This window comes from Schistocerca cancellata, chromosome 2 (assembly GCF_023864275.1).
Source record: "Schistocerca cancellata isolate TAMUIC-IGC-003103 chromosome 2, iqSchCanc2.1, whole genome shotgun sequence".
Lineage (NCBI taxonomy): Eukaryota > Metazoa > Arthropoda > Insecta > Orthoptera > Acrididae > Schistocerca > Schistocerca cancellata.
The window spans coordinates 464,030,110-464,054,569 of NC_064627.1; the positions used below are offsets into that span (position 1 = coordinate 464,030,110).

A 24,460-nucleotide genomic window follows, 5' to 3' on the forward strand; every position below is an offset into this window, starting at 1 on the left:
ATTTCTTCCCAGTCAGATGATGTCTGATTGCCTACTGCTGAAGTGTTATGTAATGACACCCTTTGTTTTCTATTAGTAAGATATGATGTAAACCACTTTGCAGCACTACCGGTGACACCATAATATTTTAATTTACGTAAAATAATGCTGTGATTCACACAGTCAAATGTCTTTGACAGGTCACAGAATATGCCAGTTGCCTCTAATTTGTTGCCCAATGAATTAAGGACATTTTTGCTGTAAGTGTAAATAGCTTTCTCAATATCAGAACCCTTAAGAAACCAAAACAGTGACTTTGACAGTATGTTATTTTCACTAAGGTGCTTAAGTAGACCGGTCGGTAATTTGACGGCATTTCTTTATCCCCTTTCTTGTGGAGAGGTATATCTTCAGCATATTTGAACCAGTCTGGGAATGTTCCTGTGACAAGTGATTGATTACATAAATAACTTAAGATATGACTAAGCTCACATGAACACTTGTTTATTAACTTTGTTGATATGTTATCAGAACCACTAGAATGCTTTGATTTCAGGGACTTTATGATGGATTCTATTTCTTTGGGTGAAGTAAGTGTCAATTCCATTTTACTGAGATTGCTTGTGTGCACTGGTCTCAGATATTCCATTGCATTATTTACTGAACCTGAGAAATGAAATGGAATTAACCCATTATGCTGAATCTTGCCTCAAGTGGTGTTATGTTGTATGTTTCTCATAACAGAAACATGGGGAATATTGTTGTTGTTCTGTAGTTTTGAATGCAAGGACTGGTTTGCTGCAGTTCTTCATGTTAGTCAGCCCTGACCTGCTCTCTTCTTCCCTGCGTAAACACTATAACTTACGTGTATTTGAATATGCTTACTGTATTGCAGCCATGGTCTCACTATAGAATTTTTACCTCAACAATTCATTCCATTATTGAATTACTGAATTAACTATTCCTTGAAGTATCTGGATATGCTGTATCTACTTGCCCCTTCTTTCCATTAATCTTTGCCATAAAGCTCTTTTGCCTTCAATTCATTTCTTTACTTAAATGATCTACTCTTCTGATATTTAGTATTCGTCTGTAGCACCGCATTTGAAAATCTGCTATTTTCTGTATAGTTTATCATGTGTGCTTTGCTTCCACATGACACGACACTCCAGATAAATACTTTCAGAAAAGATTTAGTAACACTTAAAGTTATGTTTAGTGTTAACATATTTCTCTTTTTACTGTAATATACAGTTGATGAATTCTTTGTATTATAGAGTGAGTGTCTGGTTATCAGTCATGCAGTGTTTGTTTGAATACTTGTTCTGGTATATCTTCTACTGTTTGTGGAAGACTATTACATAATTTATGCCTCATGATTTCAGAGTTGTTAAATGATATTGACAATCTGTTGTATGGCATGCAGATGGATCTGTTGCCTCTTATGTTGTAGCAATGTACATTTTCTTTGCACTTTGCTTCTAGTAATGTCTTCTTTGTCTAAGTTAAAACTTAGCACATTTGTAAGTTTATTACAGTCATGATATTTTTGTTCTAAAATGAAAGTTTACAGTATGCTTCGTATGAAGGACCAGTAATTACCCTAATAACTGCCTTCTGCTGTATTAAGGTGTCATGCACAGAAGCAGTATTTTCACATAAAAAATATAATATCACATTACGTTTTGAAAAAATGAAAAATAGACTGTTCTAACATATTTTCAGCTACACAAACCATAAGATACCTTAATAAGTAAATTACTCTAGATAACTTACAACTACTGTATTGCACATGTTGACCCCAAGATGATTTGTAATTTAAGTATACCCCACAAAAACTTAACTTAACTTGAATCATTTGATGGAAGCTTGTCTTTAGACTAAATACTACATACTTCATTTTGTTTTCTTCGAGCAAGAATCCATTTGCTTCATAGCAGTAGGATAGTGGAGCATTTGTGTTTGCAAAACAATTTTTAAGGTTACTGAAATGATTACTACTATGAAGAAAAGTATCATCTGCATACTATGCTGTGCTGGACTTAATAAATGATGGTAGGTCATTAATCAGTAATAGGACGGAGAAAGAACCCAGCACAGATCCCTGTGGAACACCTTCCTTAACTTGTTCTATATTGGACATTTCTTTGCCAACACAGAGAACATGTTACAGTTCTGTAGGTGTGATTTTAATATTTTAAGGCTGTTAGTCCTTTTTTAAAGAAGCAGTGTGTGTCTTACATAGTAAAAGGCTTTGTTTATATCACCAAAATTGTCTTAAGCAGATCCTTTGTCCTCAAACACTCAATGTATGTATTTGTCTCCAGAGTTTTCAACAGTTGAAAAGTTTTTCCTTAAACCATATTGTGATCCACTTCTATTAGCCTTGTTTTATTTTTATTTGTGTTCACCTTATAATCTCTTTTCAAGACACTATCCATTCCATTTAAGGGGCTCCGGAACGCCGTATACTTGCAATGTTAAAATAACGCTTATAAATTACATCTTTCCTCACAAAGTATTTGAGGTAGGAAGTTGAACTTTTTACAGATTATTTATTGGAATATGGGCTACAACTTAACACAGGGATTTTACAAAATTTTAGTTCAGTTATTAAAGATGATTTTTTTTCAATTGTAATGAAAATTTTCAAAATCTTTTTGCAATTTTTTATTTATATATTCAAAAATATACAGTTTTTTGGGAAAAGGCTGTGTTAAATTATGCAGAAGGTACTGTGTAACATTTACTGAAAGTTTGAAACAAATATGTTCGGAAGATCCTTAGAAAACATGTAATTAGTATGAGAAAATAAAAGTTTTGGGAATCGAGCGACAAAGATTGGATTAAGTTTTTAGTGCATTCCAGGTCCATAGGATGGATTATCTTCATCCTCTGCAAACTCCTCCTCCAGCTTCCTCTTGTTCCTCCTCCTGTTTACTCTTGCTTGTATTTCTAGACTCTTTACAGCCCTGTCTGCAGCCCGAAGGCGTTCCTTGTCTAAAGCAAGCATCGCTCGTACCATGTTAGAACCTATCTTCATTCCCATATTTCTAAATACCTTGCACCTTCCAATGTTGCCATCACTGAAAGTCGCAACAGCATCATACACACCAAAGTGAAGTGTTTCTATTCCAACAAATACAGTCTTGGGGATTCTCGACCATATAACACTATTTACACTTTCATTGGGGTTTTGAGTTTTTCCGTGAATACACTTTTTCAACAGTTCAGGTGCTGCTAAGTCTCAGAAAATAGGTTTAGCCACAACACATACTTTATCTCACATCACTAAAATGTACCTGATGAACACGGACGTTAATAATAACACCATTTGACAGCAGTTTAACAGCGCCACAATGGGTCATGCCCATGTAGAACTCATTTCAAAAAAAATTTAAAAATAGTTGTAGTCTTCGGAATTGAATAAATTATATATCTATTAAAAGGTAATAGTCTGCAGATTCAGAAAACGCAAATAAGTAAAAATTGAACTTTTCATGATTTTGAGCCTTTCCGGAGCCCCTTAACTAATCTTCCAAGTCCTTTGCTGTCTCTGACGGATTTACTAATTCATAGACAAGTTTCCTTCACTGTTTGCTCTACATACAGATTGAATAAAATGAGAGATACACAACAGCCCTGTGTTGCTCCCTTCTCCACTACTGCCTCCTTTTCATCGACCATGAACTCTTTAGAAGTGCATTTTGCTTACTATATAACTTGTAAGTAACCTTTTACTCTCTGTATGTTATCCCAGGTAAGTTCAGAATTTCTGGAAGAGTATATCAGTCAACATTGTCTTTCTTCAACCTATCTTCTAAGAGAAGCCATATGATGTGTATTCCCTCACGTATTCCTGCATTTCTACAGATCTCAAAGTGATTTTCCTTCAGGGTGTCTTCTACCAGTCATATCATTCTTCTGCAGATAATTTTTGTTAGAGTTCTTTAACTATGACTTACTAAACTGATGTTTAGGTATTACTCACATCTCTCATCCCCTGCATTCTGTGTAATAGGGAAGGAAGTAGTTGGAAATGGAGTCTAGCAGAGTTTTAGACCAGAGGCATTGTCTGAACAGAGAATATACTGGAGCAACAATTCGAACTTGCATAGTACTGTCACTGTCAGGAGAGGAGTGTAGGTGGTGAAATCAAAATGGTTTGAGTATCGAAGCAGCAATTGGTGTTGTGGAGTGATGCATATTCAACAGCCAAGTGGTAAAATTTTCAACTAGATCCAATGTTACAATAGTTTTTCAATGGGCTAGTCATATGATTAGTTGTCATACCCACACAGAACACTTCACAGTATTTATAACACAGCTGCTATAAGATTTGCTTACTTTTACTCTTGACTCTAAGTTTTTTGTGTAGGGTATTTGGGGATTGATGAGCTGTACTACGCTTTCTTCATCAATATATGCTTCATCATTCTTCAACATTCCTCCAGCCCATAATCTGTTCTCATAATCCCCCTGGCAATAACCTCCACTTGCTCCCTTCCTCAGCTGTACCCTTACCACTATTTGCCCAAATCCTTTCCAAGTCTGTTATTTTCCTCATCAATTCTCTTCTGTGCCAACATTTTACTTCCCCATTTCCTATTGCTACCTGTTGCTCTCTGTCCTTTCCTCTTCATGTGTGTTATCTTCTATGTTTTCAGTTTGATTACCATAATGTATACTCATGTTACCCCTGCCACTAAGAACCATCTGTTTATCCTTGTGCCTCTCTATAATGTCCTTCCCTCTCCTTGCCCTGCATACCTCTCACCCTCCCAGTTGTCACAACTCTTTCTTCTCCCCAAACAATGGTCTCTGCTAATACACAGGCAGTATTACATTGACCATTAGGGTGTGTATTTGAATATCTGTGTGTGTGTGTGTGTGTGTGTGTGTGTGCGCACGTAGTAGACCCAAAAAAATTCAATCTTGTGGCACCTGAACATTGATTGTTGAGATGACAAAAGTGAATGGCCTAGTGATGAAAATAGCTCTGAAGTCTATTGGGGGGGGGGGGGGGGGGGAATTTACTGCCTTGACTAGGATTAAATGGTACATAATTTGCTCCGCTTTTACACTTCACAAAACTATTACTACTTGTATTTATGCGTGAGGTGTTACATTCATCATTGAGTCTCTATGTTGTACATCTCTCACTATGTTACAATGTGTCTAACAGCCCTGGGAAGATATTACAGTCTGTTCAAAATTACTTTAGGATTCACAGTTCAGCAGGAGCATCTGGAGGCACAGTGTTATCATGGCCCGCATGGAGCATGCATGTAATATTCCTCTTCATTCAACTCACTTGAACACTTGGACTATTCAGTGTACAAATGTGGAATGATCATCAACTTGTTGTACAGAGTAGCACCGTATTTATATTTTTGATTTGTCTATGGCAGCAATTTGTTTAGATGATAGGCACACAATTTACAAAAATACGCATTCTGATGACATACCAAATTTTCATGCGGGGAACTTGTGTGTTATTGAAGCTAGGTGAAACACATAATATAAATTAAATCTGAAGAGTACAACACATTTTTATGTAATCTGATCCAGTTACTTATTTCTAATGCTAAAATAAATAAAATTATGTATGTTTATCTTGGTGAAAAAGCCTATTGTAAATAGGCCAACCGGTACTGGGAGAAAGAACAAAAGTGATATAAAAAACTGGGCCTCAGTATTGCAGCAATTATATTATAAACAGTAGTATTTATTTTGTTATGCAGACTGAATTCCTGAGATGAACTTCATGTGGAATTAGTTGCCTGTAAAATTTTCTTATTAAAGCTTTGAAAGTTATGTCAATATAATTTTGTTATGTAGCTACTTACAATTAAAACTGTCCACTGCAAACATGCTGTGGAATCCACCTGTGCTCCATTTCTGTGGTGATAATGAAAAATTCTACTGACACCACAGTCATCACTATGACAGAAGCTTGAAGTATCACTGTTGTTCTTTAATGGAATAATCATCTCACACACTCAAATTTCCAAAATAGCTTGATTGTGCCATGGTCTTTTCATGGTGCTCTGCATATGTTTGACTGTTTCCTTCTTATCAGCATCTTGTGTGAATGCTTCAGCTGTGGAGAGTGCAAATTTATTGTTATTCCTGGCAGCATATCCTTTATTGGACCTATATTAACTCTATTGGGATGAAATGGAAGTGGTAAGGTAGCCTTACAGTAGTATTCATACATGTGTTTGTGAGTTCATCAATTTCATGTAAGTGGAAACATTTTTTATGGAGAGAGATTAGTTTCATAAGCTCCATTTTTTTAAAGATTGTTACTTACTCAATGTTATGATGCTGAAGCCGATCAGTCATCTCCTCCTTTCATTTTGCCATGGTAAGTGCCTTGTCAACAACAAGTAAATGGTAAAGAGCATTATTTAGAACAATTTTTGACAGTTTTCCCAGTTCATTTCTCCTGATAATCTCCTTCATTCTTTGTTTTAAGAAGTAGGAGACTGCTTGAGAGAAAACCTTGCGAAGTACCTGCTTGAAGAAGAATAAGTCCTTCCCCTGTGCCTGAAGGCATTCCCAATGTTCCTTTAGTTCTGTCCTCTGTCTAGCCCTGCTTGACAACTGACCCACTTTCCACTACACCATACAATTTGCTCTACAGATCCTCCTTGATAATCGACATCACCAAGCAGCTATGTCCTCCCTCTCCATCAACAGCTTATGGCTACAGATAGGGTGACCAGACATCCGGATTAATCCGGACATGTCCTCCTTTTTAGCTCTTTGTCCATGGTCCGGGCGGATTTTTACAGTGTCCAGCTTTTTCGCAAATTTGAGCGTAATACAGTTAAAATTACAATTTGTCCCGTTCTGTTGCTCTTTTCTTAAATACTTTAACTGTTGGCTTAGCCTTCGTTATAACCACGCATGAAGGCGGTGTTAGTAGGTGGCACCAGGATCGTCGATGTTATCTTTGATCGACCTATAAGCGAATGCAAATAATGATTATTTAAAATTTTCTTTTCGTATCTTTGCTTTGTATTGGCTTGGCTTCCTGTAGTGCACATGTGATTTCTGAGTGTGATTTTTAACCGAGTGAGTTATGTAAAATATTTGGCTATGCCTAAACGAAAGTGTACATTTTCTGATGTCCTTTCCTGCAAATATCCGGCTTTCAAGAAAGGGAGAAATTAATTGGAAGCGGAATGTAAGATATGTGGAGCTGGAATGTAGTCTCAATAAAGGTAAGAAATAACTCGACAGATTAACTGTTATGGTTTTATTTCATCCAGAATTTAGGACTTTATCTTGTAGAAAAAAATGTGCAAAGATTTTTTTGTGAAAGTAAGTCAGTTCACTGTCACTCAGAGTTGCTGAATACTTTTTCAGTATTTCAGGGCATAATTCCGAAAGAATATTTTCTCTAATTACCACATTGTGAACTGATAAGAGGAATAGATTAAACCTTGAATCAGTGAAAGGTCTGTTGATGGTCCAATATAATAGAAAAGAATTTTTGTGTGTGTCATCTTACAATTATCTGTTAAGTAAGCCCAGACTTCTCCGAGATGTATCAATAATTGTTAAGAAATGTATGTATGTTATGTCTATAAATCATAAACTCATTTATTAAATTTGAACGTATGTTTGATGGGGAATACTGCAGATGAGGATACATCCCCCCCCCCCCCCCCTCCCCTGTCAGCTTTGGCAAAGTCACATGAAAGTAGCCAATCAGGAGTGGCGCTTAGGCAGCCGTCTTTGTTAAATCTTAAAACTATGTGTAAATATAAAAACAATTGATGCCACACTGTCACCACAATCAATGTTTTTAATCTAAGATAAAATATATATATACCTAAAAACAAAGATGATGTGACTTACCAAATGAAAGTGCTGGCAGGTCGACAGACACACAAACGAACACAAACATACACACAAAATTCAAGCTTTCGCAACAAACTGTTGCCTCATCAGGAAAGAGGGAAGGAGAGGGAAAGACGAAAGGATGTGGGTTTTAAGGGAGAGGGTAAGGAGTCATTCCAGTCCCGGGAGCGGAAAGACTTACCTTAGGGGGAAAAAAGGACGGGTATACACTTGCACACACACACATATCCATCCACACATATACAGACAGAGTGTCTGTATATGTGTGGATGGATATGTGTGTGTGTGCAAGTGTATACCCGTCCTTTTTTCCCCCTAAGGTAAGTCTTTCCGCTCCCGGGACTGGAATGACTCCTTACCCTCTCCCTTAAAACCCACATCCTTTCGTCTTTCCCTCTCCTTCCCTCTTTCCTGATGAGGCAACAGTTTGTTGCGAAAGCTTGAATTTTGTGTGTATGTTTGTGTTCGTTTGTGTGTCTGTCGACCTGCCAGCACTTTCATTTGGTAAGTCACATCATCTTTGTTTTTAGGTATATTTTTCTTTCGTGGAATGTTTCCTTCTATTATAACAATAATATATATATATATATATATATATATATATATATATATATATATATATATATATATATATATATATATATATATATATATATATATATATATATTGCTCTGGGAATCATCACCTGCCCACCAGTAACAATTAACTACTAGTTTTACCGGTAATTCCCAGCAGTCACATGACTTGTCCAAAGCTGACGGTGGTATCCTCGTCTGCAGTTGCCCTGTTTGATATGTCCTCTTTTTTCTTCCTTTGTCCTCCTTTTTGAAGCTGTTTGTCCTCCTTTTTAAACAATTGCATCTGGTCACCCTAGCTACAGAAATGTTAGTGGTGAATGCCTAGGTTGTGTAACACTGTGAATAACTATGTGGTGCTGCATTGAAAAAGTTATTCCTTAAGTGTGACCAATAACTTGCTTAGTGTTGAGTGTACCTTTCTGCAATAATAGTCATAAACATGATGATGAATTCCATCCTATGGAAACAAATCTATGTTGGTAATCTGCTTATCCACACCGCATTTTTTTCCTAGGTTTTAAGTTTAAATGTTTCTCCAGCTTCCTTTTGTTTCTTGAACATATCCTTGCCAATCTTCACAACAATGTTTTTATTTATAGTCAAATCTGCTGCAGTTCTATCAGTTCTATTTATTACCTTGTTAATAGAGAGCAGTTAGCGAACATTAAGTTTTCAGTCTCAGGGTAGTCATATAACACAAACCATTTCTCTCAGTTGACTTCATATGGCAATCAACTGGCCAAGAGAGTGACATCAATCTTTTCCACTCAAAACTTTAGATGTACTTGTTCAGTACCACGTAACAAATAAAGATGACAACATCTGTAACAATATCTTCCTTAACTATAAAAACAGAAAAGGCCACAGGCTGCAGTGATCCCAGTCCATGCCTTCCACATCGGCTCTCCACCGAATACTCCCATTACAGCTGTCAATCCTAAAGTAATTTTGCACAAATTTTAATGACAATGCTACATCACTTCTCCTCTGCACATACATTTTTCCAACAGGCCAATCATTCATTTAATCAGTTTACAGGTTCCTTCAGTAGCAATAATTGGAATTGTACCTTCTCTAAAAACTGATTCAAACTGTACTTTAATTCAGAGAAATTTTATATGCTACTAAACATAATGAATTTCTTCACAGTTAAACCTAAGGTATATTGTAAATATGGTGAAAATGATTAAATTGAACATAATCTTGAGATGAGTGCAATTTCATCCTAATTATATTGAAACACACATCTCAACACATTGGTATCTCAAGAATGCTGCTGACACTGGGACAGATTCAAATATTTCACCCAGCACACACAGTGCAAATGTAAAACATTGTCAGCAGACAAAGATTATTTTTACTGCTGGAATTCGTTTAACCACTTGTAGCTGCATGACTATCAATAGTCAGTATGTATCCAAACTAAAGAATAAGCATAAAATGTGAAAAATAGTAAATATTATGATGTTTGAGGGTATGAGAACCTCACAATGGCATTGGAGGGTGATATGAATGAATACTGACTGCATATGTATCTGGGCATTTGGGGGGGGGGGGGGGGGGCAGATCTCAACGAGTGGTTCACTAAGAGCCTTCAATGTCTCAGGAATCACCTGTTGCTGCTGTGTCCATTGGTGTACTAACAGCAATGTTGTTTATTGTTTGTGGTGGTCTGCAATTGTTGTGCTATCCAAGTGATGTTGGTGGTTTTTCTTGTTTGGCATAAGAAGGAAGGTAATTCTGGCACAGGTTGCATTGGTACACCAGAACTGTGCTCACCACACTAGAGGAATGCACACATCTACCACTCTGGCGTAAAACTGTTGTCAGCTGCATTGGCAATGAGTACACAAGATGGTGCCAGTTGTAAAAGATGTTTTAAATATGACTACTAAAAGTGAAGTGAAAAGTGTTGATCAGTGTAGAATTGTATCAAGAAAGTCAGAACAGGAATCCACTTGAAAGTGGCAAGTTACTGGTTTCATAGAAATTGCTGTAAAATAAACTTAAAGCTTAATACAGATAACTTTTCATGGACTTTTGAAGTGTGTATAACTAAAAGCTGCGAAAGAAAATTCTTAAACGTCATTAAAAACAAGGACAAAATAATCAATGCAATGCAAAAATAAATTGACACTCTAAAAATCAAGTGTGCAGTTCTTCTTTAGATATTGAGAACTAGAAATCAGTATTCCTTTGAAAGTGAGTTGTGATCATTGTCAAGAATGCAATACTGTTACAAAAATTATACAACTGGAAACACTATGTCAAACAATGTTTCTCATACAAACAATCCTACTTCACCCTACTTCAGTGTTAAATGAAAAACACTTCTCAGCTGAAAACTTGGCAGTGAAAAACATCATGCCTTCACTGGACCCTGAACAGAGAAACATAATTATACTGGCAAATAGTCATGGTCTAGGAATTACATGTAGATAGTTAAACAAAGTAACATGAAAGCTATAGGATTTGTCAGACCCGGTGTATGTCTAGATCAGTTACAAAACCTGATTTATTCTTACCAATCATGATTTTTTTATACTTACTGGTGGATCAAGCAATATATACAAAAATGAAGCTATCCGTGCATCTCATGCTTGGAATTTATGTCTCAGCAGATTAATGCCTACTAATGTGATATTCATTTGTGTGATTGCAGAACATAATCAGTCAATTACTTAAACTCCATGTGAAATATTTTTTTCCATAAGACAAGAAATTGGGAATCTATGGAACTGAAATATAAGTATTACAGTGCAAGGTATATAGTAATAAAAACTCCTGCAAAAGACCTGATTATATTTTAAATACCTTTATATGCATATTCTCCTGCCACTGCTTAGTGAGTAGATTTTTATCTATCCAATCACATTTGATTATGTGTGTTTGTATGATGCAATTACTTAAGTTTTGTTTGATTTGATTTGGTTAAGAGGTTGTGGCTAACAATGCTCATTGTGAGCATACTTCCATTCTTTTAACGTGTAAGTGATAGAGTCGGCCTATGTAGCTACTTGTATGTTAATACCAGTGAAAGAAATTATATTCTTCTAAGTATAGATATTTCAGATCAAAAGCTTGACTAATCTGACATGATAAACTGAATTTGTTTGTTGAGACTGTGCTTTTTGTGTGACTTTTATTGCTACATTGATTTTTTTTTCAAAGCAAATAGTGAAGTTTTTGTGTATATTCAGCTGTTGCTAAAGACTACCATTTTCTATTCAGATCTTGACATATAAGGGCTTCTATGATGACAATTTGGAGTGGGTTGGACTTGAACAAGTTCATGTTGTAGCAAGTCTTGTAGGAGGAATAGATGCTGGTCGACACCCACTATCTCCTCGATTCACTTCAGTGATCAGAATTCACAGTATCAGGTGAAGTAATACAATACTAGAATAATGAATGTATTTTTCCTCTAGGTACCTTAACAAAATATGCTTGTCAAAATTCAAAACTATTTTCTTTTAGTTTTTAATAGCTGATGCAGTCTCTGCTAATTAGATCTAAGTAAGAATAATAATCTCAAAACATAGTAGCCACCTCAGGATATGATTTCTTATATGTTGTTGCAGTAGACAATGAATAAGAACTTTCTGCTCAATAGTGACATGTATTCCTTATGGTAATTGTTCAACATTAATCATTGTCGTCATCATCTTCTACTGTCATGGAATATGGTACTTATATGTCATGTAGCTTCCATGGCATTTTATGGATGGAATTTCACAGCATCCTTTCCTACCTGTCCATTCTGATTCTATTAACTATTAACAACTGGCTAACATTACATGTGCTGTGTACTTCTCTTGTGTTGTTGCAGAAGTACTGTTCTTTCCTCTTCCCTGTATGCATACTTATTCTGTGAATGAAACAAGGCACCAGTCGGTAGAGTAGCATAGCAGGAACAAATATATTTATGGTAACAGACACTACACAGAACACCAAAAGGTTGATGGCAATAAACCAGAAATGGATGTAGAGGGCAGAAGGTGAAAACTGGAGGTCCTGTGTGTATAAGATCTGACAATGCTTCCAAATTTAGGTTCATCTCAAGAAAATGACATGTGGTATGGAATAAGTGGCACTTTCTAGCAATTAGTAGGGGAGCAGTTAAGTGTAAATAGCCACTGAAAAGGACTCATATCCTATAATGAAACTGAAACTTCAGTTATCTGAGAGAAATGGAAAAATGAACATAGGTTGTACACAAAACTGAAAAAGCCCAATGCAAAGGATGACAATTAAACTGTTTGGGAAGAACACCCTTGAGTCAAGAGTGATCACCTGTAGTGTTGAGCTGGAAAGGGTAGGTGGGATTGAATTAAGCAAAGCAATGTTATATATACTGGGCAGTCAAACTGAGGACATAGCTGGAAAATGGGTAATGAGGGAGAAAAAAATTTTAATGAGAAAAATAATGTTAACTGGCAGTGAGGGTAGTACAAAGAGATAGAAGAGTGGGAACCAAAAAAGAATAATTGGTTTGGATGGGACTGGAGAGGGACTGAAAAGAGAAGATGTGTGAGGTAGCTTAATAGAGAAACTTAGAAAACTGCAATAGATGGAGGTTGTGAATGCCACTGTAGTATAATTTCTGTTGGAGGAAAGTGTGTCATCCAGAAATTTTAGAGGGAGTCTTAGTCTTAAAAACGAATTCACCGCCTCTTGAAATTAAGTTGTATGTCTTGTTTTTCAGAAATGAGTGTAGTCAATTTAGTGTTTTCGTTCTGTATGTGTTTATTATCAACAGTTTCTTGGTATCTGTGAGATTGTAGAAAGCTGAAAGTTACTGACACATCAGCTGCCATAGACCATTCTCATATAGCCTCGTCGTAACACTGACATCACGTTAATTGTTACATATTAGGCACATGTTGAGTTTGTACTGAAGAAATCATAGAATGTAATGTCCCTGTAACCTCATGATCACTGGAGAGTCAGCATTTGATCAGCTGAAATTAGCTGAATTGAGAAGTGAGGAATTTGTTACAACCTTATGAATGAACCATTTACGTGAAGCAACAGCAAATTAAACCAACATGACTATAAATTTGCAAAATTCTCGTCATTATGACCATAAGATCTTAATAATTGCACTTCCTCACTCATTTCTAGTGCTGCTTTATGAGCATAGGATTTTATAGTGTTGTTAAGCATGTAAACATTTCACTTTGGCTGGTGACTGACCAACATACATAATATGAAGAATGTCACAGGTAGCTTAAGCATCATTTCAGATAATTATTTAAAGAAAAAATGTAATTATACAAGAAACTCTGTAGCGTATTTGTGATCATAAATACATGACAGTGAAAGGACCAGATTTTCTCTGATATTTTAAATGAGGAAAAGTATGTTAATTGAAGGAGATCACTGCTGTCAGCTGCAGCGAGACATTATGCAGAATCAGTGGCGATGAGTGAAAATTTGTACCAGCCTGGGATTTGAACCCGGAATCTCCTACTTACTAGGCAGGTGCTTTAACCACTGCACCATCTGGTACTCAGTGTTATCGCAATTGTGTAGACTGTCTCAGCATCCCTCATGGCTGATCCAAATTCCCACCGAGTCCCACCTATCTTCATTCCCTGTCTATTACATTCCCGTTCACTACTATGAGAGTCCCACAGGAGGTAGGACTTATTTGTGCATCTGTACTGAAGAAGGTGGATCCATTGCCCAGTTAGGTATATCAATTATATCAGTGTGTGATGTCTGTTCTTTTGGACATGTCTGAAAGAACAGACACCATGCATTCATATAATGAGGAAAAGTAACCAAATAATTTTTTAGAAAGAGAAATTGTTGGCATAAATACAGAGATTAGAATTTTCATTGTGTTTCAGTTCATAGATAAGTCTTTCGGTCTGTTTAATCTTCACAACATTATACAAGTTACTTTCATGGTGAAGTTCCAAATAATTTAACCTTATATCATATGCATTTGCAAGTAATACTTGGGTGAAATAGGAGAAATGCTTTACATGAATTTTATGGTAACAATTTAAATAAACAAAAATTAACAAGATAATACCAGTTGCTATTTTGTTAGTTTAACTATTTTAGCATACATTCTAGCATTCATGGAGTTATCCCCAATACAGGGTGTTACAAAAAGGTACGGCCAAACTTTCAGGAAACATTCCTCACACACAAATAAAGAAAAGATGTTATGTGGACATGTGTCTTGAAACGTTTAATTTCCATGTTAGAGCTCATTTTAGTTTCGTCAGTATATACTGTACTTCCTCAATTCACCGCCAGTTGGCCCAATTGAAGGAAGGTAATGTTGACTTCGGTGCTTGTGTTGACATGTGACTCATTGCTCTACAGTACTAGCATCAAGCACATCAGTATGTAGCATCAACAGGTTAGTGTTCATCACGAACGTGGTTTTCAGTCAGTGCAATGTTTACAAACGCGGAGTTGGCAGATGGCCATTTCATGTATGGATTAGCACGGGGCAATAGCCGTGGCATGGTACGTTTGTATCGAGACAGATTTCCAGAATGAAGGCGTTCCGATAGGAAGACATTCGAAGCAATTGATCGGCGTCTTAGGGAGCACAGAACATTCCAGCCTATGACTCGCGACTGGGGAAGACCTAGAACGACGAGGACACCTGCAATGGAGAGCCAATTATTCGTGCAGTTGACGGTAACCCTAATGTCAGTGTCAGAGAAGTTGCTGCTGTACAAGGTAACGTTGACCATGTCACTGTATGGAGAGTGCTACGGGAGAACCAGTTGCTTCTGTACCATCTACAGCATGTGCAGGCACTATCAGCAGCTGATTGGCCTCCACGGGTACACTTCTGTGAATGGTTCATTCAACAATGTGTCAATCCTCATTTCAGTGCAAATGTTCTCTTTACGGATGAGGGTTAATTCCAACGTGATCAAATTGTAAATTTTCACAATCAACATGTGTGGGCTGACAAGAATCCGCACGCAATTGTGCAATCACGTCATCAACACAGATTTTCTGTGAATGTTTGGGCAGGCATTGTTGGTGATGTCTTGATTGGGCCCCATGTTCTTCCACCTACGCTCAATGGAGCACATTATCATGATTTCATATGGGATACTCTACCTGTGCTGCTAGAACATGTGCCTTTACAAGTATGACACAACATGTGGTTCATGCACGATGGAGCTCCTGCACATTTCAGTTGAAGTGTTTGTACGCTTCTCAACAACAGATTCGGTGACCGATGGATTGGTAGAGGCGGACCAATTCCATGGCCTCCATGCTCTATTGACCTCAACCCTCTTGACTTTCATTTATGGGGGCATTTGAAAGCTCTTGTCTACGCAACCCCGGTACCAAATGTAGAGACTCTTCGTGCTCGTATTGTGTACGGCTTTGATACAATACGCCATTCTCCAGGGCTGCATCAGCGCATCAGGGATTCCATGTGACGGAGGTTGGATGCATGTATCCTCACTAACGGAGGACATTTTGAACATTTCCTGTAACAAAGTGTTTGAAGTCACGCTGGTACGTTCTGTTGCTGTGTGTTTCCATTCCATGATTAATGTGATTTGAAGAGAAGTAATAAAATGAGCTCTAACATGGAAAGTAAGCGTTTCCGGACACATGTCCGCATAACATATTTTCTTTCTTTGTGTATGAGGAATGTTTCCTGAAAGTTTGGCCATACCTTTTCATAACACCCTGTATAGAAATCATTTGGTGAGATCGAAACTAATCAAGATGTTATTAATTTCCTTCTGAGTGGGCCTTACAGCCTCAGTAAATTTGAAGAAGGACCAAGCACCAAGGAAGCACCAAGTAAACAAACACTGTAATGTTTACCACAAATCATACTATATACACTTGTTCACACAACAGTCACATATGCATGACTTTTGGGAGAGCTTTTACTGTCAGTCAGAGAATAAAGATACAAGGATTTTACTCTATTATCAATATAATTTCAGGGTATATATCTGTCTTACACTAACAGTTATGTGGGAGAAATGGGTACTTATGTACACAAATTTCTGTCATACTAGATCACCGGTACAGAAACTTTTAGTACAATAGTCAAGACATATTTCATGGACAGAATATAAATATTTATACCATATATTTGGTACAGTATTGATAAGCAACATATGTAGAGTAGAATCTCAAAACTAATATTTTAGCACATAAAGTTGAAGAGTGCATGAAATTATACCTATATCTTTATTGTAAAACAATGTATTCACAGCTACAGCACATCACAACAATGAGAACATACATCAGAAAACCAATGTATGCAATATCAACTTGTTAATGCCTCATATATAAACGATGTCTATACAGAGATTAAAAGGAGTCAAGGTCTATAGTCATTGGCAGGGGCAGTTTACCCCTTAGGGAAATGGCAGCAAAGTAGGGAAAAGAACACTAATGGCACTCATTTTGTGTGCCTGGAGGCAACATTCATCAGGTTGAAGAGGTTATTCAAGCAGCACTGAGGTAACAGGGTGCAACCATCTGCAGACTGTAACATACATTGGAGCAAATGATGCCTGTTGTCTGGGCTCTGAGGTCATACTTCGACCATTCCAGCAAATAGCAGAGAAGGTTAATACCAGCCTTGTTCATGGAGTTTCATCAAAGCTCACAATCTGCAGCATTGTCTCTAGAAGAGATCATAGCCCCCTGGTTCTGGAACAAGTGAAAGGCTTGAAACAGAGACTTCAAAGGTTCTGTGACAAGCTAGGCTGTCAGTTCCTGGACTTGGTGGGGTTCCCCTAAATATGTCAGGTGTGCACTACACATCAAAGGCAGCTACCCAAGTATCTGACTGTGTGTGGGGTGCATATAAGGTTTTTTTTTTAGATTAGGCAGTGCTCCATCCATCCAGATAACAATAGTTGTTAGAAACCCAGGAGTATAGCATAAGTTGCAAAGAAATGCCTCCAGCAGGTGAGAGTATTAAAATGCTAATGGTTAACTGCTGAAGCATTCACGACAGAGTGTCAGAGTTTGAAGTGCTTCTAAAGAAAATTGAGGCTCACATAATACAAGGCATGGAAAGTTAAAACCTGAAACTGACAGTAGGAAACTCTGTGGGAAAAAAATGTAATATATATTGATAGGATAGGGAAATTAAGATGGTGTATTTGTCACAGTAGACAAGAAACTCAAATCCACCATGACAGAAATTGAAGTTACATGCAAGATTGATTGTGCAAGACAAAGTATGAAGCCTGAGCCCAAAATTGTAATAGGGTTCTTCTGTCACCCACTGGACTCAACTCCTGATGTATCCAAAAACATAACAGAAAATCTCATTTTGCATTACATAAGTTCCATAATCGTACTGTAATCATTGGAGGAGACTTCAATCGTTCAACAATCAATTGTGATAATTATAATTTGTTAGTGGTGGGTGTGACAAGACGTCCTGTGAAACATTGCTAAGTGCCTTTTCTGAAAACTACCTAGAACAGATGTTTAGGACCCAACTCATGATGGAAATATATTACATCTAATTGCAGCAAACAGACCTGACCTCTATAGGAAGTCCACATTGAAATCAGTATCACTGACAATGAGACTGTTACAGCAGCAGTGAAATGGTACCCAAGTACAAAGGGCAACTATATGTTCAGCAAATTAGACAAAGAAACAGTAGTGTCACATCTGAATGAGAAACTTGAAACTTTAAGCTCAGGACAGGAACATGTAGAGGAACTAAAGTTCAAGTTTAAAAGAGTAGTTGACCATCCAGTGTATAGATATGCACCAGGTAGAACAGTTCTACTACTACTGTAGATTAGATATAAAACAAAGCATAGGGCTATAGATCGTGAGACATTGAATGAAACACACTTGCAAGTCAAGTGCGCAGTGTGTGAAGCCTTCAGAGAGTACCATAGCAGAATATTGTTGGAAAATCTTTCTCAAAACCCAAGGAAATTTTGGTCATATGTAAATGTTGTTAGTGGCTTGAAACTTAGTATCCACACACTCATGGACAAGACAGGAACTGGAATTGAGAGTAGCAAAGCAAATGCAGAAATAATCAACACTGTTGCCAAATGTTCCTTTACAAAGGAAAACCCAGGAGTTTAGCGCCAATTTAATCCGCATACCACTGAAAAGATGATTGAAATTGAAAATGGTGTGAATGGCATTGAGCAACAGCTGAAATTATTAAAACTGAACAAAGCCACAGGGCCCAATGGAATTCCTAGCAGATTCTATGCCCAATTTTCTGCTGAATTAGCCTCTCTCTTGACTGTAATTCACCACAGACCCCTCAAACAAAAAACCGTGCCCAGTAGCTGGAAGAAAACACTGGTCATACTTGTGTACAAGAAGGGTAGCAGAAGTGATACACAAAACTACTGTACAATATCCGTGACACCATTTTGTTGTTGAGCTCAAACATAGGATGACCTCCACCGTACGACCAGGATGTATTTCGAAAACATAGATCATGTGATACCCAACACACACTTTTCTCACATGACATCCTGAAACCCATGGATCAAGGCAGTCATTTAGATGCAGTATTTCTTGATTTCCAAAAAGCATTTGACTCAGTTTTGCAGCTACTATCAAAAATATAATCATATCGGGTATCTCACAAATTTGTGACCGGATTGAGGATTTCTTGGTAGGGAGGATGAAGCATATTATTGTGGATGAAGAGTCTTCAAAAGATGTAGAAGTAACTTAAGATGTACACAGGAAAGTGTGTTGGGCCCTTGATGTTCATGTTGTATTTTAATGATCTTGCAGACAGTGTTAATAGAAATCTCAGAATTTTCGCAGATGATGCGGTTATCTACAACAAAGTACAGTCTGAATGAAGCTGTGGAAATATTCAGTAAAACATTGATAAGATTTCAATAGTGTGAAAATTGGCAACTTGCTTTAAACATTCAAAAATGTAATATTATGCATTTCATAAAATGAAAACACATAGTATCCTATGAATATAATATCAGTGAGCCACAGTTGTACTCAGTAAACTCATACAAGGGTCTAAGTTTAACACTGGGTAAGGACATGAAATGGAATAATCACATAGGCTCATTTGTGGTTAGAGGTTTAGCAGACTTTAGTTTATTGGTAGAATACTAGGGAAATGCAATCAGTTTGCAAAGGAGATGGCTTACATTATTCACGTAACCTATCACAGCATATTGCTCAAGTCTGCAGGAACTGTACAAAATAATACATCAGGGAAAAATGAATATGTACAGAGAATGGCAGCATGAATGGCCACAGATTTGTTTGACCCACAGGAGAACGTCACAGTCTGGTTGGAGGAGCTTCACTGGCAGGCTCTCGAGCATAGGCAGAATATATCCTGAGAGAGTCTAGTAACCAGGTTTTGGGGACTGACTTTAAATGATGACTCTATGATAATACCTCAACCCTCTCCATTTCACATACATGGGGATCATGAGGACAAGATTACATTAATTTTAGCATGCACACAGGTGTTTAAGTGCTCAAATCCTGAATGGAAGAGGGAAAAGCCCAAATAATTGGTACAGTGATACGTATCCTTTACCATACTCTTCATATTGGTTTGCAGAGTATAGATGAAGGTGTAGATGTGGACATAATATATATCTTTCTATTGCACATGAGTCTGTGGGAAAGACAAAGTAAGTGTTATTACAAAAACTGTTAAAAAATTGAAAGAGATATTCCTTGCAATAACATGAACTTATACATTGTATACACTGTCTCTTTTAATTGTTTAACGGTTTTTCAAATAACAATTTATGTCATATGAAATGGTTTTTTTGCTGGTAGTATCAGCAGCGATGAGTAGTTACATACACATGCCCTTAGACACATGTAGACACATGCTGTGTGATATAATGATATAAATCATGTACAGAATGATGTACGTATTGATCTCTTAGTGTTATTTGCTTTACCTTAGATACATTGGTACTATTTTGCTTTAATAATTCTCAGTATAGGCATCAGTTATCTATGAGACCTAACGAGTTCATTTTGCATACACTTGATTTCTGATGTATGCTATCTGTGTTGTGATGTACTGTAGTTGTGATCGCTTTGTTGTAAAAACACATTCGTCAGCTTTATGTACCAAGATATTAGTTTTGAGATTCAATACTACATATGTCACTTATCAATATTGTATCAAATGTATGGTACAAATATTTATATTCTGTCTATGAAATATGTGTTGACACATGTACTAAAAGTGTCTGTACCAGTGACTTTTGCTTCTCTGAAAAGCTACGACGTATTTATATCTCCTGACACATCTACATATTCTCACATTATCTTTGCAAATTATACACTGAAGAGCCAAAGAAACTGGTACTCCTGCCTAATATCGTGTAGGACCCCCGTGAGCATGTAGAAGTGCTGCAACACATGGCATGGACTCAACTAACGTCTGAAATAGTGCTCAAGCAAAATGACACTATGAATCCTGTAGTGCTGCCCGTAAATCTGTAAGAGTATGAGGGGATGGAGAACTCTTCTGTACAGCAAGTTGCAAGGCATGACAGATATGCTCAATAATGTTCATACAGAGACATGTAAACAGGCAGAATACGGCGCTGTGGTTGGCAACACCTATATAATGTTCATACTTGTCACCTGTCAGAGTCATATCTAGACATATCCAACTGCACATGCCCCACACCATTATAGAGCCTCCACCAGCTTGAACAGTCCCCTGCTGACATGCAGGATCCATGGATCCAGGAGGTTGTCTCCATACCCATACATGTCCATCTGCTCGATACAATTTGAAACGAGACTCGTCTAACCAGGCAGCATGTTCCTAGCCATCATCAGTCAAATGTCAGTGCTAATGGGCCCAGGCAAGTCGTAAAACTTTGTATTGTGCAGTCATCAAGGTTACACAAGTGGGCCTTTGGCTACGAAAGCACATATTCATGATGTTTCATTGGATGGTTTGCATGCTGAAACTTGTTGATGGCCCAACATTGAAATCTGCAGCAAATTGCGGAAGGGTTGCATTTCTGTCATGGTGAATAATTCTCTCCAGTTGTCATTGTTCCTGTTCCTGCAGCATCTTTTTCCAGCCGCAGCCATGTAGGCGATTTGATGTATTACCAAATTCCTGATATTCACAGTACACTCATGAAATGGTTGTACGGAAAATCCCCACGTCATCTCTACCTCGGAGATGCTGTGTCCCATCGCTTGTGTGCCGACTATAACACCACATTCAAACTCACTTAAATTTTGAGAACCTGCGATTGTAGCAGGAGTAATTGATCCAACAACTGTGCCAGACACTTCTTGTCTTATATAGGTGTTGCCAACCACAGCGCCGTATTCTGCCTGTTTACATGTCTCTGTATTTGAATTCACATGCCTATACCACTTTCTTTGGTGCTTCAGTGTAAATTTTTTAATTATTCAGCTAGTAGGGCTATTAGTATTACTTTCTCATTTTGTTGTACATTTATTACAGCTACCCAGCTAAAGAGGATTTGAAGTCAATATATGGAATTTATTTGTCAAGGACCCTTAGCATGTCATCACATCCTGTTTGGCATTCTTTGTCAAAGATTTCTGCACTTGCATCATCTATGGTGAAAATCTATCAAGATGTAAAGCTGAGTTTCCAACAAAATCAGCAAAAGAACAGCCATTATATATTTACTCCTTGTGACCTGACTCATTGCTGTATGTCTCTTGCAAGATATGAACTTCCTCCTGGTGACAACACAGCTGATTATCTGTTAGAGGTAACTTATTTTTGATTTTTTTTAGAGTTCTTTAGTTGTTTTAACAGTACTTCCTTCAATTATGGACTGTTTATTGCTCTTTGTAAATGATTATAGGGTCACAATTCTATGTGATAGGTAGAATGACCACCAGGTTAGTGTTGTTACAAGTCCTGATTAATTACATAACAATATGAACAATGTCAGATATTGAGTGATCACTGTGGAGAACACAGAGATATCACTTACTCATGTGAGACAGCATTGTCAGCATCTGAGGAAGTTTGAAAGGGGCCTCATTGTAGGTCTCCATTTGGGCAGCTGCTGAGTTGGTGCAATATGAATATTTATGGGGTATTTAGATGCGATGATGACCTGATGTTGGACTGCATGAGAACATGAGAGAAGGCATACTTGTCATAAAGTTTCTGGTCGACCAAGCGTGACAATCACAAGTGAGAATCACTGTATTATGCACCAAGGATATTTTAACCCCTTCACATCTGCACTTGCCATCTGAGAACAAGTAATAGACCTGGTTCAACATTCTGTGTCATCCGGCACCATTGATTGGAGACTAGCAGCAGCCAGATTAGAGAATTACTGCCCCATGTGAAGGCTGGTCTTAACATCACAACACAAAAGCCTGCATTTGGAATTTGGAGTGGTGCCACAACCAGGAAGCATGAATAGCTACTGAATGATGTTGCATTGCATTCAGTGATGAATTGCTGTCCTACATTACCCCATGTGACAATCGTTGGCAAATACTGTGGCAACCTGGAGAGAGGTTCCATTCTTTTCACGTTTTGGAGAAGCACAATAGTGTTACTCCTGGCATTATGGTATGTGAAGCGATTGGGTACAGCTTCAGGTTATGGCTGCTAGTAATTGAGGAGGGAACTCTGACAGCACAACCGTATGTTATGGTTATCCATTGTCCGCATGACATATTTTTCATGAGACAGTATTGTGGTGTCATTTTTCAATAGGACATCACTCGTACACACATGACACATGTCTCTGTGAACTGTCTGCAAGATGTTGAGGGACTCCAGTGGGCAGCCAGGTGCCCTTATCTGTCCCTGATAGAATGTGTGTGGGAACAGATCAGACCTCAACTATGTCCCAATGCCAATATCCAGAATAGCAAGAACCAGTTGCAACAGTTGTGGGATGGCTTGCCTTTGGAAAGGATGCAATGGCTTTATAACACTCTTTTCAACCATACCAGTACATGTATTCAGGCTAAAGGGCACTTCAGAGTGAAAAGTTGGCTCATACTGCCAAGTTCTTTGTAAATTTGACTTGATTTTGGAGTCACTGAAATAATATCACATACCCTCCCAACCCATGAAGTTTTATTTTGTTCCCTCTTTTCCTTCTGGATGCCTCACTTTTTTTTGTCAGGCTCTCTCTTTCTCTCTCTGTTGTTGCATACATTCAATTTTGATTGTACCCTGATGTGAATCCTCATTTTCCTACTGCTACTGAGAGCTAATAGTTTCTCCTTCTCCATGTCCCTAATTACTGCATGCTCCCTGCACGTCCTGCACATCTTACCACCTCCAAGTTATCACAAATCTTTTCTCTCCTTCTTCACACCATCAGCTTGGGCAGTTAACCATAAACAATCAGTACACTCATTCTATAGATCGCTGCTTTTGCTGTCAGTGTTGATATATGTGTAAGAATGTGTACCTAACCTGGAAAAGAATGTTGTTTACAGATATCGTCTGTGCTGTATTATGTGTTTATGCTCCATACATCAATCAGCTGCAAGTGATCGATTTCATATCTTCAATATTATTTGTTGTTTCAATCATGATGTTTCCATTATCCTGAAGAAGGTATTCTTAAATGATAATAATGTTTTTTATTCAGCATCTATTACATTAAACCACAAAACAGTTACTTCTACACCACCAACTGTAACATCTGCAGATCTGAGAAGCATTACATAAAAAATTCATACTGAGATTATTAAATTTTTATCTCTCTGAAGAAGGAATCATTGTGTAAACAATGGTAAGAAAGAGTTTGAAAATCTTGTAGGGGTGCTGCAGGGTATGTTGTGCTGAGAAATAATTGTCAAGAAAAAATTTGATACATTTCTGATTTAATTAGCATTGAAGTTCTGCGAGTTATCACATGTTCATACATTCATGACCAGTTAAAATGCACCCATTTCGGAAGTGACAAATTAAGGTAGGTGAGTAATAGCTACATTGGGGAGGCAGGCTAACTTAAGAGTGGTATTTGAGAATGTTCGTAAATTTAGCCTAAATTACAGATGAAGGTAATTAATTTCCAAA

At 37.4% G+C, this 24,460-nt stretch overlaps 1 protein-coding gene across 1 annotated transcript in view; it reads left to right on the plus strand.

Moving 5' to 3' along the window:
• The window catches only part of LOC126161972 (cytoplasmic dynein 2 heavy chain 1), a 778,966-nt gene that overhangs the window by 443,293 nt on the left and 311,213 nt on the right, over nt 1–24,460 (plus strand). The window contains 2 exon segments of the mRNA XM_049918163.1: nt 11,665–11,816; nt 21,890–22,166. Coding sequence (XP_049774120.1) covers nt 11,665–11,816; nt 21,890–22,166 — 429 coding nt within the window.